Source organism: Microcaecilia unicolor, chromosome 6, assembly GCF_901765095.1.
Source record: "Microcaecilia unicolor chromosome 6, aMicUni1.1, whole genome shotgun sequence".
Lineage (NCBI taxonomy): Eukaryota > Metazoa > Chordata > Amphibia > Gymnophiona > Siphonopidae > Microcaecilia > Microcaecilia unicolor.
In genome coordinates this window covers 235670843-235686504 of record NC_044036.1, presented here as the reverse complement: position 1 = coordinate 235686504, position 15662 = coordinate 235670843, and the positions used below count along the sequence as shown (strand labels likewise).

The 15662-nt window shown below is 49.0% G+C and overlaps 1 protein-coding gene across 1 annotated transcript in view; it reads left to right on the top strand.

Moving 5' to 3' along the window:
* The window catches only part of NOXA1 (NADPH oxidase activator 1), a 590376-nt gene that overhangs the window by 542969 nt on the left and 31745 nt on the right, over positions 1 to 15662 (top strand). Inside the window, 1 exon segment of the mRNA XM_030206681.1 lies at positions 8556 to 8713. Within this exon segment, the coding sequence (XP_030062541.1) occupies positions 8556 to 8713 (158 nt within the window).

The window sequence follows — 15662 nt, the reverse complement described above, 5'->3', positions numbered from 1 at the left end:
CCAACCCAACCCAAATTCTTCCTAATGATATATCAAGCTTTGGTATACCTAAGAATAATTATAGCAATTACAGTTCTGGTTAAGACCCTAGGATTAATATTGTTACTCATTTTCATTAACCGCCAATTACCTTTGGTACAGTCCAGATCCTACATTTAACCATGAAAACCAACAACATGAAGTCCTTAGCCCTCCTGTTGTGCATGCTCACCATGCCCTTGATACAAGGAACACAGAATCTAGAAAGTTTTCTACAACAATTTATTACCACCTACGAAATAACATTACCCACTACCAAGGACACAACCACAATAACCCTTGATGTATGTTCTTATACAATGTGTGGGGAACATCCGGTACAGCAATATTTGTCAGCTTTTGAGGTATACCTGTGTCCCTTCTCCAATTGCGGAAGTTGGGCACAGGTATGGTGGTACACAGGTTCATGGGTTCCCTACTCAGGTAGTGAGATTCCAGATCTAAAAAAAAGCATTTCCATCATGAAATTGCGATGGACTGGCCTTTGTCCAATGACTAAATGTAATCAAGTGGCTATCACTTTCAGAGGAGTAACGGCTGTTACATACAGAACTTATTCCTTAGGAATTGATGCCACAGGTAGAGATCCAGTTGGAACGTTCAAGATTATTCCACCCCCAGCCCAACCTACAGCGACCAATCCTTTGATGCCAACAAGGATCCCAGAAGTAAAAATTCCTTACCAGATTGTGCCAATTAACAATTCTAAAGATTTGATAGCATTAGAAACAGGATTTGGAGAAACAAACCTATGGCTCGAATGGGCGCATTATACTACAAAGAGTTTGAATGTCTCTAATTGTTATTTTTGTGCCCATGCAAGAGCAGAACCAACTGTAGTTCCTTTCCCTTTAGATCTCTACAATGATCCAGATGGTTTTTGGTGTATGTTAGAATTATTGCAGGTAAAAGACAAAGTCAATCAGTCTTGTCAGCATCTTGACAAGCATCACCCCTACTTACCCCCTCGGCTGAGGGTCCCACCCGCATTCAGGATTCCAGATCCTGCTACCAGATATCATACATGTCTGGAACGATATGGGGTGAGAAACACACGGTTTCTTGGTAATTTGACCGGTTGTAATACAACCCTAGGACAAGGGACTTTACAAAATCTTAATCTCACAAACTTTTCACAGGCTAGAGCAGACATATGGTGGTATTGTGGAACCTATACTATCCACCATACCCTCCACAGGAGTTGGACAGGCAGATGTGCCTTAGTCAAATTGGTAATTCCAATCATTATAGCATCCTTGCTCCCTCCTCATAGCAGCTCTTCCTCACGAGTGAAGAGAAATGCAATGCCTGGATCTTTTGATGATCGGGTCTATATAGATGCTATTGGAGTTCCAAGAGGGGTTCCTGATGAGTTCAAAGCTAGAAACCAAATAGCTGCAGGATTTGAATCTGCCTTCTTTTGGTGGGCGACGATAAATAAAAATGTAGACTGGATCAACTATATATATTACAACCAGCAGAGATTTGTCAATTATACCAGGGATGCAGTTCAAGGAATTGCAGCGCAATTAGACGCCACTAGCCGGATGACGTTGGAAAACAGATTAGTACTTGACCAACTTCTGGCAGCAGAGGGCGGAGTGTGCCAAAAGATAGGTACACAGTGTTGCACCTTTATCCCCAACAATACAGCTCCAGATGGATCAATCACCAGAGCTTTGGAAGGCTTGACCTCACTGTCACAAGAGTTGGCAGAAAACTCTGGCGTTGATACATCCTGGACTGGTTGGATGGATAAAGCTTTTGGTAAATGGAAGACATTTATCATTTCAGCAGCCACAACGATAATCATAGTGGTAGCAATTTTTGTATTAGTAGGATGTTGCATAATCCCTTGTGCTAGAGGCTTAGTAGAACGCTTAATTGAAACCGCAATCACGAAAAAGACAACAGCAGGACAATATGTCCTGTACGAAAATCTCCTTCCCAACACCACGGGAGATGACACATTGGACTATCTCCCTCTGAGAAGGACCAATCGCTATGCAACTGCTAGAGACACTCGAGAAATGTCTGCATCTGTATAATCAGGTAATAGCACACACAGGGATACAATTTAACCATATAAAGCGGGATACAATTTAACCATATAAAGCTGTATAAGATAAGATATAATCAGTATATAACCAAAGGATTAATGATTAAATAGGTAAGAATAAGATAGAATTTGCATGTTAAAGGGTAGAAGTATAGTAGTTTTTGCATAACCATAGATATTGATAAGTAGAAATGATAGAAATAATTGAAGTGGTGCCAGAATGGTAATCAGAAACCAAATAACTCAGACTGTACCAGTTTGCACAGAGACTCAGAAAATTTTATGGCCTTGTAGGATACCTTCTGGAATGGATGGTACCATGGTATATTTACCCTGGTGTCACCCTATGGGATAGGGTGAAGAGGGGAATGTTAATATATGGCCTGGTTTTAGATCTGCCACTGGAATTGTGATGGACAAAGCCACAGAGCCAAAAACATCTGAAAATGTACTGATTAGGCCAAACAAGTAACAAATGAATTAATATTTGAGAATCTGCAGAAAGCAGGTCTGAACAATGAGTCTTGACACAAACAGGTATAGGTACAATATTCAAATAATATATAGCACCTGAAATGAAGCACCAGAAATGAAAGAATGATGGATAAAATGGAAAAAAAATGTGGCTTTCAAAATGGAGTCAATTGTTTATATTAATGTATAAAATGATACAGAGATCAGAAGATGTGATGAGAGGTGTTGCAAAAACATAATGTGAAACTGGTATCTCAACAGAAAAAAAATGTTAGTAACCGCAAAAACAGTTTGTTCCAAAAAAACATGTTGATATTACCGGAAAATGTTGCAACCTTGTGAAATTGATGGAACGGAAGAGCTGGGTACAAACTGCACAGATGGCAAGATGCGACAGTTTAACCGCAGAAATTGAGAAATATTTGAAAAAAATAGGTCCCAAAATAGGTGCTGCCATAGACTTCTATAGAGAGAAAAAAGTATAAAAGAGGAGAGATTTTGGCTCAATGTCAGAGTCGTCCCCAACGCATCTCAGACGGCAGAGCGCTGTGCCATTGAACCCAGAATCTGTCCGATGTCTGTACTACTTTGAAAACTTTGGTAAGAATAAATGCTTTCTATCTGAAACCTATCTCTGTCTTCATTTTCAAGTATTCCTTACCTGTCACATATTTTACAAACTAAACTAAACCCACACCTGACACTCATTTGGTGCATAAATACTGATAGATTCTAACAGACTTTATGTGGGAACATAAATGGCCCAGAATACACCTAGACCCAGAAAGGCAGAAAGCAGTAGTTATGGGAATTAGTTTTGAATTGCGGCTGTTGATGCCTGCCCAGACCAGACCCCCATGGGACTGGGTGACAATGGAAGTAAGAAAAACAATTCAGAACCTTCTGGATGAACTTAGTACGTTCAATCCGCCACATGGAATAGCCCAAGGAGGACGAAAACGAGGTCAAACAAATCAGTAGCAAAACACCTTCAAGATACTTGAACGTGCCGTTCACAGTCGCTGCCTTGATTTTCTCTCCTCTCATGCCATCCTCGATCCGCTTCAATCCAGTTTTCGCCCTCTACACTCGACAGAAACGGCACTCACTAAAGTCTGTAATGACCTGTTCCTTGCCAAATCCAAAGGTCACTACTCCATCCTCATCCTCCTCGACCTATCCGCCGCTTTTGACACTGTCAATCATAATTTACTTCTTGCTACACTATCCTCATTTGGGTTCCAGGGCTCTGTCCTCTCCTGGTTCTCCTCTTATCTCTCCCACCGTACCTTCAGAGTACATTCTCATGGATCTTCCTCCACCTCCATCCCACTTTCTGTTGGAGTTCCTCAGGGATCTGGCCTTGGACCCCTTCTTTATTCAATCTACACCTCTTCCCTGGGCTCGCTGATCTTATCTCATGGTTTCCAATATCATCTTTATGCTGATGACACCCAGCTTTATCTCTCCATACCAGACATCACTGCGGAAACTCAGGCCAACGTATCGGCCTGCTTATCCGACATTGCTGCCTGGATGTTCAACCTCCACTTGAAACTGAACATGGCCAAGACCGAGCTCATTGTCTTTCCACCCAAACCTGCTTCTCCTCTCCGTCCACTCTCTATTTCAGTCGATAACACCCTCATCCTCCCCGTCTCATCTGCCCGCAACCTCAGAGTCATCTTCGACTCCTCCCTCTCCTTCTTTGCCCATATCCAGCAAACAGCCAAGACCTGTTGCTTCTTTCTCTATAACATTAGCAAAATTCGCCCTTTCCTCTCCGAGCACACCACCCGAACTCTCATCCGAACTCTCATCACCTCTCGCCTTGACTACTGCAACCTACTCCTCACTGGCCTCCCACTTAACCATCTATCCCCCCTTCAATCCGTTCAGAACTCTGCTGCGCGTCTTATCTTCTGCCTAGACCGATATGCTCATATCACCCCTCTCCTCAAGTCACTTCACTAGCTTCCGCTCAGATACCGCATACAGTTCATGCTTCTCCTACTAACCTACAAATGCACTCAATCTGCAGCTCCTCACTACCTCTCTACCCTCATCTCCCCTTACACTCCTACCCGTAACCTCCGTTCACAGGACAAATCCCTCCTCTCAGTACCCTTCTCCACCACCGCCAACTCCAGGCTCCGCCCTTTCTGCCTCGCCTCACCCTATGCTTGGAATAAACTCCCTGAGCCCATACGCCAAGCCCCCTCCCTACCCATCTTCAAATCCTTGCTCAAAGTCCACCTCTTCAATGTCGCTTTCGGCACCTAACCATTGTACCTCTATCCAGGAAATCTAGACTGCCTCAATCTTGATTGACTGCACTTTTGTCCTTTAGATTGTAAGCTCCTTTGAGCAGGGACTGTCCTTCTTTGTTAATTGTACAGCACTGCGCAACCCTGGTAGCGCTTTAGAAATGTTAAATAGTAGTAGTAGTAGTACTGTGGCTGGAAGTGGCTTGGAATCTGCTCACCGCCACAGGCTGAATATCAACCTGGGAATGTCTTAATATGGTTCAGTTGGTTTATTTTGGGAGGGGGAGGAGGAACGAGTTGTTTTTTGTAGTGAAATTCTATCCACCATTTTAAGGTAATCCCTGAATCAGTTAAAATTCCTTCTATAAAATATCTTGCAACTGAGATTATCTGACAAACATCTCATAATAATATTGTGTGGGGTTACTATTAGAAAATCTGTATCTCAGCTGTGATTCCAGTTAATCTATCAGGGTGCCTGGTAAAATGGTGTGTTTCCTAATTTTCTGAAGTCCTTCAGTTAACTAGAGTTGTAGTAAGAGACTCCACCTGTGGAATCACTGAGGTAGATGCTAATGAAGGAAATCACACAAATTGAAAATTTGTGGCATGCTATCAAACACCACAGTGCTGTGCAGAATATCACTACTTACACACATTAGATACATCAGGTTTGCTTTTGCTGTGAAAACTGCATATCAGTGAGGATCGCCTGGTGACTTGCCTGCCTGGTGTGACGGTGGTGGACATCACAAGTCACCTATATAGGATTTTAGATAGTGCTGGGGAGGAGCCGGCTGTCTTGGTACATGTGGGTACCAATGACAAACGAAAATGTGGGAGAGAGGTTCTGGAAGCCAAATTTAGGCTCTTAGGTAGAAAGCTCAAATCCAGAACCTCTAGGGTAGCATTTTCTGAAGTGCTACCCATTCCACGCATAGGGCCCAAGAGACAGGCAGAGCTCCAGAGTCTCAATGCGTGGATGAGACGATGGTGCAGGGAGGAGGGTTTTAGATTTGTTAGGAAGTGGGCAACATTCTGGGGAAGGGGGAGCCTATTCTGAAAGGATGGGCTCCACCTTAACCAGGATGGGACCAGGCTGCTGGCATCGGCATTTAAAAAGGAGATAGAGCAGCTTTTAAACTAGAAACTGGGGGAAGGCCGACCAGTGACGATTCTAGGTTGGCTACCACCTGGGGCGGATCGCCGATGCGCACCCCCCCACGGGTGCAGCATGACACCCCCCCCCCCCCCCCCCCCAGCGCATCAACCCTCCCCCCGGGTGCACGCCGCTGGAGGGGTGCAGAGAGCAGCCGCGTGCCTGTCGGCTCCGCTGGCTCCCTGCTCCCTGTGCCCCGGAACAGGAAGTAGCCTGTTCTGAGGCAGAGGGAGCAGGGAACCAGCAGAGCCGACAGGTGTGTGGCTGTTCTCTGCACCTGTCCAGCGGCGTGCACCTGGGGTGGACCACCCCCACCGCCCCACCCTTGGTACGCCGCTGAGGCCGACAGTCGCTCAAAAGCGCATGGTTCAGGATCAGGTATCTTTCAAAGATATCAACAAAACAGGGAAGATAGGGTATCCTGATAGTGAGGTTGCAAAAGCGACCATAGTAGATCAGGTGTCTTTAAATAAAAATAAAAATCAGACAAAAGATTGCAAATTAATACTGTCAAGTACTGAGCATGATGTAAATAGGAACAACAAACATAATTTGAAATGTCTATATGCGAATGCCATGAGCCTAAGAAATAAGAAGAGAGAGTTAGAATATATTGCACTAAACGAAAAATTAGATATAATAGGCATCTCTGAGACCTGGTGGAAGGATGATAACCAGTGGGACACTGTCATACCGGTGATAGGGTGGATCGAATTGGTGGAAGGGTAGCATTGTATATTTAGGAGAGCCTTGAATCAAATAGATTGAAAATTCTGCAGGAAACAAAACACATCTTGGAATTACTATGAATTGAAATTCCATGTGTAAAGGGGAAAAGGATAGTGATAGGAGTGTACTACCGTCTACCTGGCCAGGATGAACAGATGGATGCAGAAATGTTAAAGGAAATTAGGGACGTAAACAAACTTGGCAACACAATAATAATGGGTGATTTCAATTACCCCGATATTGACTGGGTAAATGTAACATCAGTGCATGCTATGGAGGTAAAATTCCTTGATGAAATCAAGGACTGCTTTATGGAGCAGCTGGTACAGGAGCCGACGAGAGAAGAAAAAATTCTAGAACTAGTCCTTAGTGGAGCGCATGATCTGGTGCGAGAGGTAATGGTGCGGGGTCTGCTTGATAACAGTGATCATAACATGATCGGATTTGATATTAGCTTTGAAGTAAGTATACATAGGAAATCAAATACGTTAGCATTTAACTTTAAAAAAGGAGACTATGATAAAACGAGAAGAACGGTTAGCTTAGCAGAGTTTAAAAAAAGGTTGGATGGCTTCCTAAAGGAAAAGTCCATAGACCATTATTAAATTGGACTTGGGGAAAGTCCACTATTTCTGGGATAAGCAGTATAAAATGTTTTGTACTTCTTTGGGATCTTACCAGGTATTTGTGACCTGGATTGGCCACTGTTGGAAACAGGATGCTGGGCTTGATGGACCTTTGGTCTATCCCAGTATGGCAATACTTATGCGCTATGCACTAATGTTGATATTTACAGGGCAGTTCTAAAAACTGAGTACTTGTTGTTAGGTGTGCCTCGTGTGTGTGAGTGTTGAGAAAAGTGGCACTTACACACAAAGCATCCTAAGCGCCATTCTGTAAGGGTGTGCATAAATGCTATAGTGCACAGTTGCAAGGAGAACATACGCATGAGCAGAGCAGGGGCGGAGCATGAACTGGCATCCAGGTTTTAACCTATATAATATTTGCCACATTTAGGCGCCTGCAGTCACACCAGGTCTGTGACTGGTACCGTGTTACCGTACTATCCTATAATGGAAGCCAGGTGCCCAGATGCTGTTATAGAATAAGCATTCCCCACCTCGCATTAAAACACCTAACAGAAAGCTTCCAGTTATAAAATTTCCACCTGGTCATTTTTAAATGAATTTATTAAAACTTCATTTTTTACTTTATCGCTGGAGCCACAAAGTGGAAAACACACAGAGGATAATATTCAGCCTGCAGCTGTCAGCATTTTTTAAGCTGCTGACAGCTGCTGGCTGAACTAAGCGTAAATATTCAATGCTGGGCCATGGCCAGGCTCCGGCATTGTATATCCAGTTAGAGAAGCCAGCCAGAAGGTAACCGCATATTGGCTGATATTCAGATTGATATGCACTTAGCTTGGCAGATAAAGTTAGGACAGGCTTTTTGCTCTATTAACTTTATTCGCTTAAGCAGTTAGCATTTGAATATTGCTACTAACTGGTTAAGTACTGGCTGTACCCAAGCTCCACCCATGGACTGCCTCAGTACTAATGGACAGTACAGGGACAGTTACTACCGATATTCCACGGCACTCTCTGATTAAGTGCTGCTGAATATTAGCAGATAGACAGGTACAAGTGATTTAACCAGACAGGAAACTCTCTTGCCTTAATAAATCACTTTGAATATTGATACTACACAAAATATAAACTGTAAACAATATAATATGATAATTAATCTAAAGGTGGCTCAGTTCTGGTAGTTGTAGGTACTTATTAGAGGATCTGGTAAGCATTTATGTTTTCACATCTGACCACAGACTCTGATGTCCCTGGATGCCCTGTCCGCGGGTAAGAATGATTCCATTATGCTGAAGGTGCACTGTGCCTACACATTGACATTGAAAGTGAGGGCAGACATAAACTTCTCGGACCTGCAGCGTCTGCTTACAGAGAAACAGATGGCAACGCAGCTGAGGTTTGTTCAATTTTCTTTGCCTTTAGTTTATTACTCTTTTCTCCCTTTCAAGTCATTCAGAGACTGCATTACTTAGAGCACTAAGGTGCCAAAGTAAACGCAGGCATTAGAGGCCATTAGCACCAGACTAGCTCCCGCATTTACCGGCGCACAATGCTCAGAGTCGTTGAGTGCATGAAACAACGATCTCTCCGGCTCTGAGCACAAGCTAAACAGGAGAATTAATATTCCTCCTCAATGCTCAGTAAACAGTGTGCCAAACAAGGGCACTGTTCCTGTAGCAAACCCTACACCAGCTTGGAACTGGCATTAGGGTTTGCCAGGGCATCAGGGAGGAATGGGGAGACCCTGTCCAGCATGCATTTGCATGCTTCCAGGCCCTCCATCCCTACCCCAAAAACATAAGCCCCTCCCAGCATATTTCCAAAACACCTGATGGTCTAGTGGGACCCTTAACAGACCTTCCCCCCACCTGAGGGCTAGCCAAACCCCCATACCTCGAGCAGGGAGGGAGGAATGAGGGAGGGAGTAGGGCTCCCTCTCTCCTCCTACTGGGGCTGCTTCAAAATTATGACACCCTGCTTACCCGGTGCATCCTGGGATGCACTAGGTGGGGCTTAACTTCCATGTAAGGGAGTTTCTCCGAGGACAAGCAGGCTGCTTGTTCTCACTGATGGGTGACGTCCACGGCAGCCCCTCCAATCGGAATCTTCACTAGCAAAGTCCTTTGCTAGCTCTCGCGCGCCCGCGCGCACCGCGCATGCGCGACCGTCTTCCCGCCCGAAACCGGCTCGAGCCGGCCAGTCTTCTTTCGTCCGCACTCGGTACGGCTGTGTTTTTGCCGTGTCGAGCCCCGGAGAGTTGACCTCGCGCGTCCGTTGTTTTAATCGACGTGTTTTTTCTTCGGAAAAGTTCTAATTTCGTGCGGAAAGTGCTCCGAAAACCCCCTTGGGTTTCGTTTGCCCCTTCCTATATTTCCAGTCTTTTCCCCGGTAAGTTTTCTTTCGTCGTCGGGGTAGGCCTCTTTTAGGCCTCGGTCGAGATTTTTCTCCCTCAAAGTTTTGGTGCTAAAATTCGTCATTTCGGATTTTGATTTCGCCGGCGTGATTTTTCCGCCCATGACATCGAAGCCTTCCAGCGGCTTCAAGAAGTGCACCCAGTGCGCCCGGGTAATCTCGCTCACTGATAGGCACTCTTCGTGTCTTCAGTGTCTGGGGGCCGAGCACCGTCCTCAGAACTGTAGTCTGTGTTCCCTGTTACAAAGGCGGACTCAGGTAGCGAGATTGGCCCAGTGGAACGTTTTGTTCTCGGGCTCTTCGTCGGCATCGGCACCGGGGTCATCGGGTGCATCGACGTCATCAGCGTCCAGACCTTCATCTTCGGCCGCCAGTGCATCGAGGCATCGGCCCTCTGCATCGGCGCCGAGACATCGGATAGCTGCATCGACGTCGGTGGTACCGGGACCTCGTCTCCTGATGTCGTCGGACGGTGGTGCATCGTCAGGAGTGCAGGTGAGGGCTGTCCATTCCCCTGCTGGTGGCGGTGAGCCTTCGGGTGGGTCTCCCCCTACCCTGAGGGCTCCTGCGGTACAGCACCCCCGGGATCGACCTGCTTCGACCTCGGCCCCGAGGAAGCGACGGATGGATTCTACGTCCTCCTCATCGGTGCCGGGGAGCTCCGGTGACATGCTTCGGAAGAAGTCTAAGAAGCATCGACACCGGTCTCCTCCCCGCGTCGGCACCGAGAGCTCTGGGTCGCCGAGGAAGTCGGCACCCAGCAGGCATCGGCACCGAGAGGACCGCTCACCCTCTGTTCAAGAGGTGTCGATGCGCTCCACTCTGGACAGCCCGGAACAGCCTCCACGCCCGGAACAGGTTCTGACGTCGACGCCTGCATCGACCTTCATGCCTTTCTCTGCAGCCGCTCTGAACGAGAGCCTCCGGGCCGTTCTCCCAGAGATTCTGGGAGAGCTGTTGCGCCCTACCCCTCCGGTACCGGCGGTGCTTGCGCCTCCGGTACCGTCGAGCGTGGCGCCGGCTGGCCCATCGCCCGGGGTGAGGTCCCCGACGTCTGCCGACTGCGGCCACCTCCCAGGAAGGCTCCCCGACTACGTCGGCGGAGGGAGCTTCGCCGATGCGGGCCAGGGAGTCTACCTCTCGACGCCCCCATCGTGGACGTGGCTCCACTGAGTCGAGCCGGGCGAGGTTGCAGACACAGGTCCGTGAACTTGTGTCTGACACCGAGGGTGAGGCCTCGTGGGAAGAGGAAGAAGACCCCAGATATTTCTCTGACGAGGAGTCTGAGGGTCTTCCTTCCGATCCTACTCCCTCTCCTGAAAGACAGCTTTCTCCTCCTGAGAGTCTGTCTTTCGCTTCCTTTGTCCGGGAGATGTCTACGGCCATCCCCTTCCCGGTGGTTGTGGAGGACGAGCCCAGGGCTGAAATGTTTGAGCTCCTGGACTATCCTTCTCCACCTAAGGAAGCGTCCACTGTTCCCTTGCACCATGTCCTAAAAAAGACATTGCTTGCGAACTGGACCAAGCCACTAAGTAATCCCCACATCCCCAAGAAGATCGAGTCCCAGTACCGGATCCATGGGGACCCAGAGCTGATGCGCACTCAGTTGCCTCATGACTCTGGAGTTGTGGATCTGGCCCTAAAGAAGGCTAAGAGTTCTAGGGAGCATGCTTCGGCGCCCCCGGGCAAAGACTCTAGAACCTTAGACTCCTTTGGGAGGAAGGCCTACCATTCCTCTATGCTCGTGGCCAAAATCCAGTCTTACCAGCTCTACACGAGCATACACATGCGGAACAATGTGCGGCAGTTGGCGGGCTTGGTTGATGCGCTCCCCCCTGAGCAAGCCAAGCCTTTTCAGGAGGTGGTCAGGCAGCTGAAGGCGTGCAGAAAATTCCTGGCCAGAGGGGTGTATGACACCTTTGATGTTGCGTCCAGGGCCGCTGCTCAAGGTGTGGTGATGCGCAGGCTCTCATGGCTGCGTGCCTCCGACCTGGAGAATAGACTCCAGCAGCGGATTGCGGACTCGCCTTGCCGTGCGGACAATATTTTTGGAGAGAAGGTCGAGCAGGTGGTAGAGCATCTCCACCAGCGGGACACCGCATTCGACAAGTTCTCCCGCCGGCAGCCTTCAGCCTCTACCTCTACAGGTAGAAGATTTTTTGGGGGAAGGAGGACTGTTCCCTACTCTTCTGGCAAGCGTAGGTACAATCCCCCTTCTCGACAGCCTGCGGCCCAGGCTAAGCCCCAGCGCGCTCGCTCTCGTCAGCAGCGTGCGCCTCAGCAAGGCCCCGCGGCTCCCCAGCAAAAGCAAGGGGCGAGCTTTTGACTGGCTCCAGCAGAGCATAGCCGACATCCAAGCGTCAGTGCCGGGCGACCTGCCGGTCGGGGGGAGGTTGAAAGCTTTTCACCAAAGGTGGCCTCTCATAACCTCCGATCAGTGGGTTCTCCAAATAGTCCGGCAAGGATACACCCTCAATTTGGCCTCAAAACCTCCAAATTGTCCACCGGGAGCTCAGTCTTACAGCTTCCAGCACAAGCAGGTACTTGCAGAGGAACTCTCCGCCCTTCTCAGCGCCAATGCGGTCGAGCCCGTGCCATCCGGGCAAGAAGGGCTGGGATTCTATTCCAGATACTTCCTTGTGGAAAAGAAAACAGGGGGGATGCGTCCCATCCTAGACCTAAGGGCCCTGAACAAATATCTCGTAAAAGAAAAGTTCAGGATGCTTTCCCTGGGCACCCTCCTTCCCATGATTCAGGAAAACGATTGGCTATGCTCTCTGGACTTGAAGGATGCCTATACACACATCCCGATACTGCCAGCTCACAGACAGTATCTGCGATTTCAGCTGGGCACACGTCAATTCCAGTACTGTGTGCTACCCTTTGGGCTCGCCTCTGCGCCCAGGGTGTTCACAAAGTGCTTGGCTGTAGTAGCAGCAGCACTCCGCAGGCTGGGGGTGCACGTGTTCCCATATCTCGACGATTGGCTGGTGAAGAACACGTCCGAGGCAGGAGCCCTGCAGTCCATGCAGATGACTATTCGCCTCCTGGAGCTACTGGGGTTTGTGTTAAATTACCCAAAGTCCCATCTTTTCCCAGCGCAGAGACTCGAATTCATAGGAGCTCTGCTGGATTCTCGGACGGCTCGCGCCTATCTCCCAGAGGCGAGAGCCAACAACTTGTTGTCCCTCGTCTCGCGGGTGCGAGCGTCCCAGCAGATCACAGCTCGGCAGATGTTGAGATTGCTGGGCCACATGGCCTCCACAGTTCATGTGACTCCCATGGCCCGCCTTCACATGAGATCTGCTCAATGGACCCTAGCTTCCCAGTGGTTTCAGGCTGCTGGGGATCTAGAAGACGTGATCCACCTGTCCACGAGTTTTCTCGAATCCCTGTATTGGTGGACGATTTGGTCCAATTTGACTCTGGGACGTCCTTTCCAAATTCCTCAGCCACAAAAAGTGCTGACCACGGATGCGTCTCTCCTGGGATGGGGAGCTCATGTCGATGGGCTTCACACCCAAGGAAGCTGGTCCCTCCAGGAACGCGATCTACAGATCAATCTCCTGGAGTTGCGAGCGATCTGGAACGCTCTGAAGGCTTTCAGAGATCGGCTGTCCCACCAAATTATCCAAATTCAGACAGACAACCAGGTTGCCATGTATTACGTCAACAAGCAGGGGGGCACCGGATCTCGCCCCCTGTGTCAGGAAGCCGTCAGCATGTGGCTCTGGGCTCGCCGTCACGGCATGGTGCTCCAAGCCACATATCTGGCAGGCGTAAACAACAGCCTGGCCGACAGGTTGAGCAGGATTATGCAATCTCACGAGTGGTCGCTCAATTCCCGTGTAGTGCGACAGATCTTCCAGGTGTGGGGCACCCCCTTGGTAGATCTCTTCGCATCTCGAGCCAACCACAAAGTCCCTCAGTTCTGTTCCAGGCTTCAGGCCCACGGCAGACTGGCATCGGATGCCTTCCTCCTGGATTGGGGGGAGGGCCTGCTGTATGCTTATCCTCCCATTCCTCTGGTGGGGAAGACTTTGTTGAAACTCAAGCAAGACCGAGGCACCATGATTCTGATTGCTCCCTTTTGGCCGCGTCAGATCTGGTTCCCTCTTCTTCTGGAGTTATCCTCCGAAGAACCCTGGAGATTGGAGTGTTTTCCGACCCTCATCACGCAGGACGAAGAGGCTCTTCTGCATCCCAACCTCCGGTCCCTGGCTCTCACGGCCTGGATGTTGAGAGCGTAGACTTTGCCTCTTTGGGTCTGTCAGAGGGTGTCTCCCGTATCTTGCTTGCTTCCAGGAAAGATTCCACTAAGAGGAGTTACTTCTTCCTATGGAGGAGGTTTGCCGTCTGGTGTGACAGCAAGGCCCTAGATCCTCGCTCTTGTCCTACACAGACCCTGCTTGAATACCTTCTGCACTTGTCTGAGTCTGGTCTCAAGACCAACTCTGTAAGGGTTCACCTTAGTGCAATCAGTGCATACCATTACCGTGTGGAAGGTAAGCCGATCTCAGGACAGCCTTTAGTTGTTCGCTTCATGAGAGGTTTGCTTTTGTCAAAGCCCCCTGTCAAGCCTCCTACAGTGTCATGGGATCTCAATGTCGTTCTCACCCAGTTGATGAAACCTCCTTTTGAGCCACTGAATTCCTGCCATCTGAAGTACTTGACCTGGAAGGTCATTTTCTTGGTGGCAGTTACCTCAGCTCGTAGAGTCAGTGAGCTTCAGGCCCTGGTAGCCCAGGCCCCTTACACCAAATTTCATCATAACAGGGTAGTCCTCCGCACTCACCCTAAGTTCTTGCCAAAGGTCGTGTCGGAGTTCCATCTGAACCAGTCAATTGTCTTGCCAACATTCTTCCCCCGTCCTCATTCCTGCCCTGCTGAACGTCAGCTGCACACATTGGACTGCAAGAGAGCATTGGCCTTCTACCTGGAGCGGACACAGCCCAACAGACAGTCCGCCCAATTGTTTGTTTCTTTTGATCCCAATAGGAGGGGAGTGGCTGTAGGGAAACGCACCATATCCAATTGGCTAGCAGATTGCATTTCCTTCACTTACGCCCAGGCGGGGCTGACTCTTGAGGGTCATGTCACGGCTCATAATGTTAGAGCCATGGCTGCGTCGGTAGCCCACTTGAAGTCAGCCTCAATTGAAGAAATTTGCAAAGCTGCGACGTGGTCATCTGTCCACACATTCACATCTCATTACTGCCTGCAGCAGGATACCCGACGCAACAGTCGGTTCGGGCAGTCAGTTCTTCAGAACCTGTTTGGGCTTTAGGATCCAACTCCACCCCCCGAGGGCCCTGTTTGTTCTGTTCCAGGCTACACTCTCAGTTAGTTGGTAAATTTTTTTAGGTCAATCTCAGTTATGTCCTCGCCGTTGCGAGGCCCAATTGACCATGGTTGTTGTTTTGAGTGAGCCTGGGGGCTAGGGATACCCCATCAGTGAGAACAAGCAGCCTGCTTGTCCTCGGAGAAAGCGAATGCTACATACCTGTAGAAGGTATTCTCCGAGGACAGCAGGCTGATTGTTCTCACAAACCCGCCCGCCTCCCCTTTGGAGTTGAGTCTTCCCTTGTTTCTCTTTTGCTACATACGAGACTGGCCGGCTCGAGCCGGTTTCGGGCGGGAAGACGGCCGCGCGAGAGCTAGCAAAGGACTTTGCTAGTGAAGATTCCGATTGGAGGGGCTGCCGTGGACGTCACCCATCAGTGAGAACAATCAGCCTGCTGTCCTCGGAGAATACCTTCTACAGGTATGTAGCATTCGCTTTCTTCATTATATGGAAGTTAAGCCCCACCCATTGCAGCTCAGATTGCACCAGGCAGGGCAGGGCACTGCCATTTTGAAGCAGTGCCCGTAGAAGGAGGCAGCGCTAGTCCCTCCCTCCTTCCGCCCTGGGGGGGTGGGACTTGGGGCCTTGG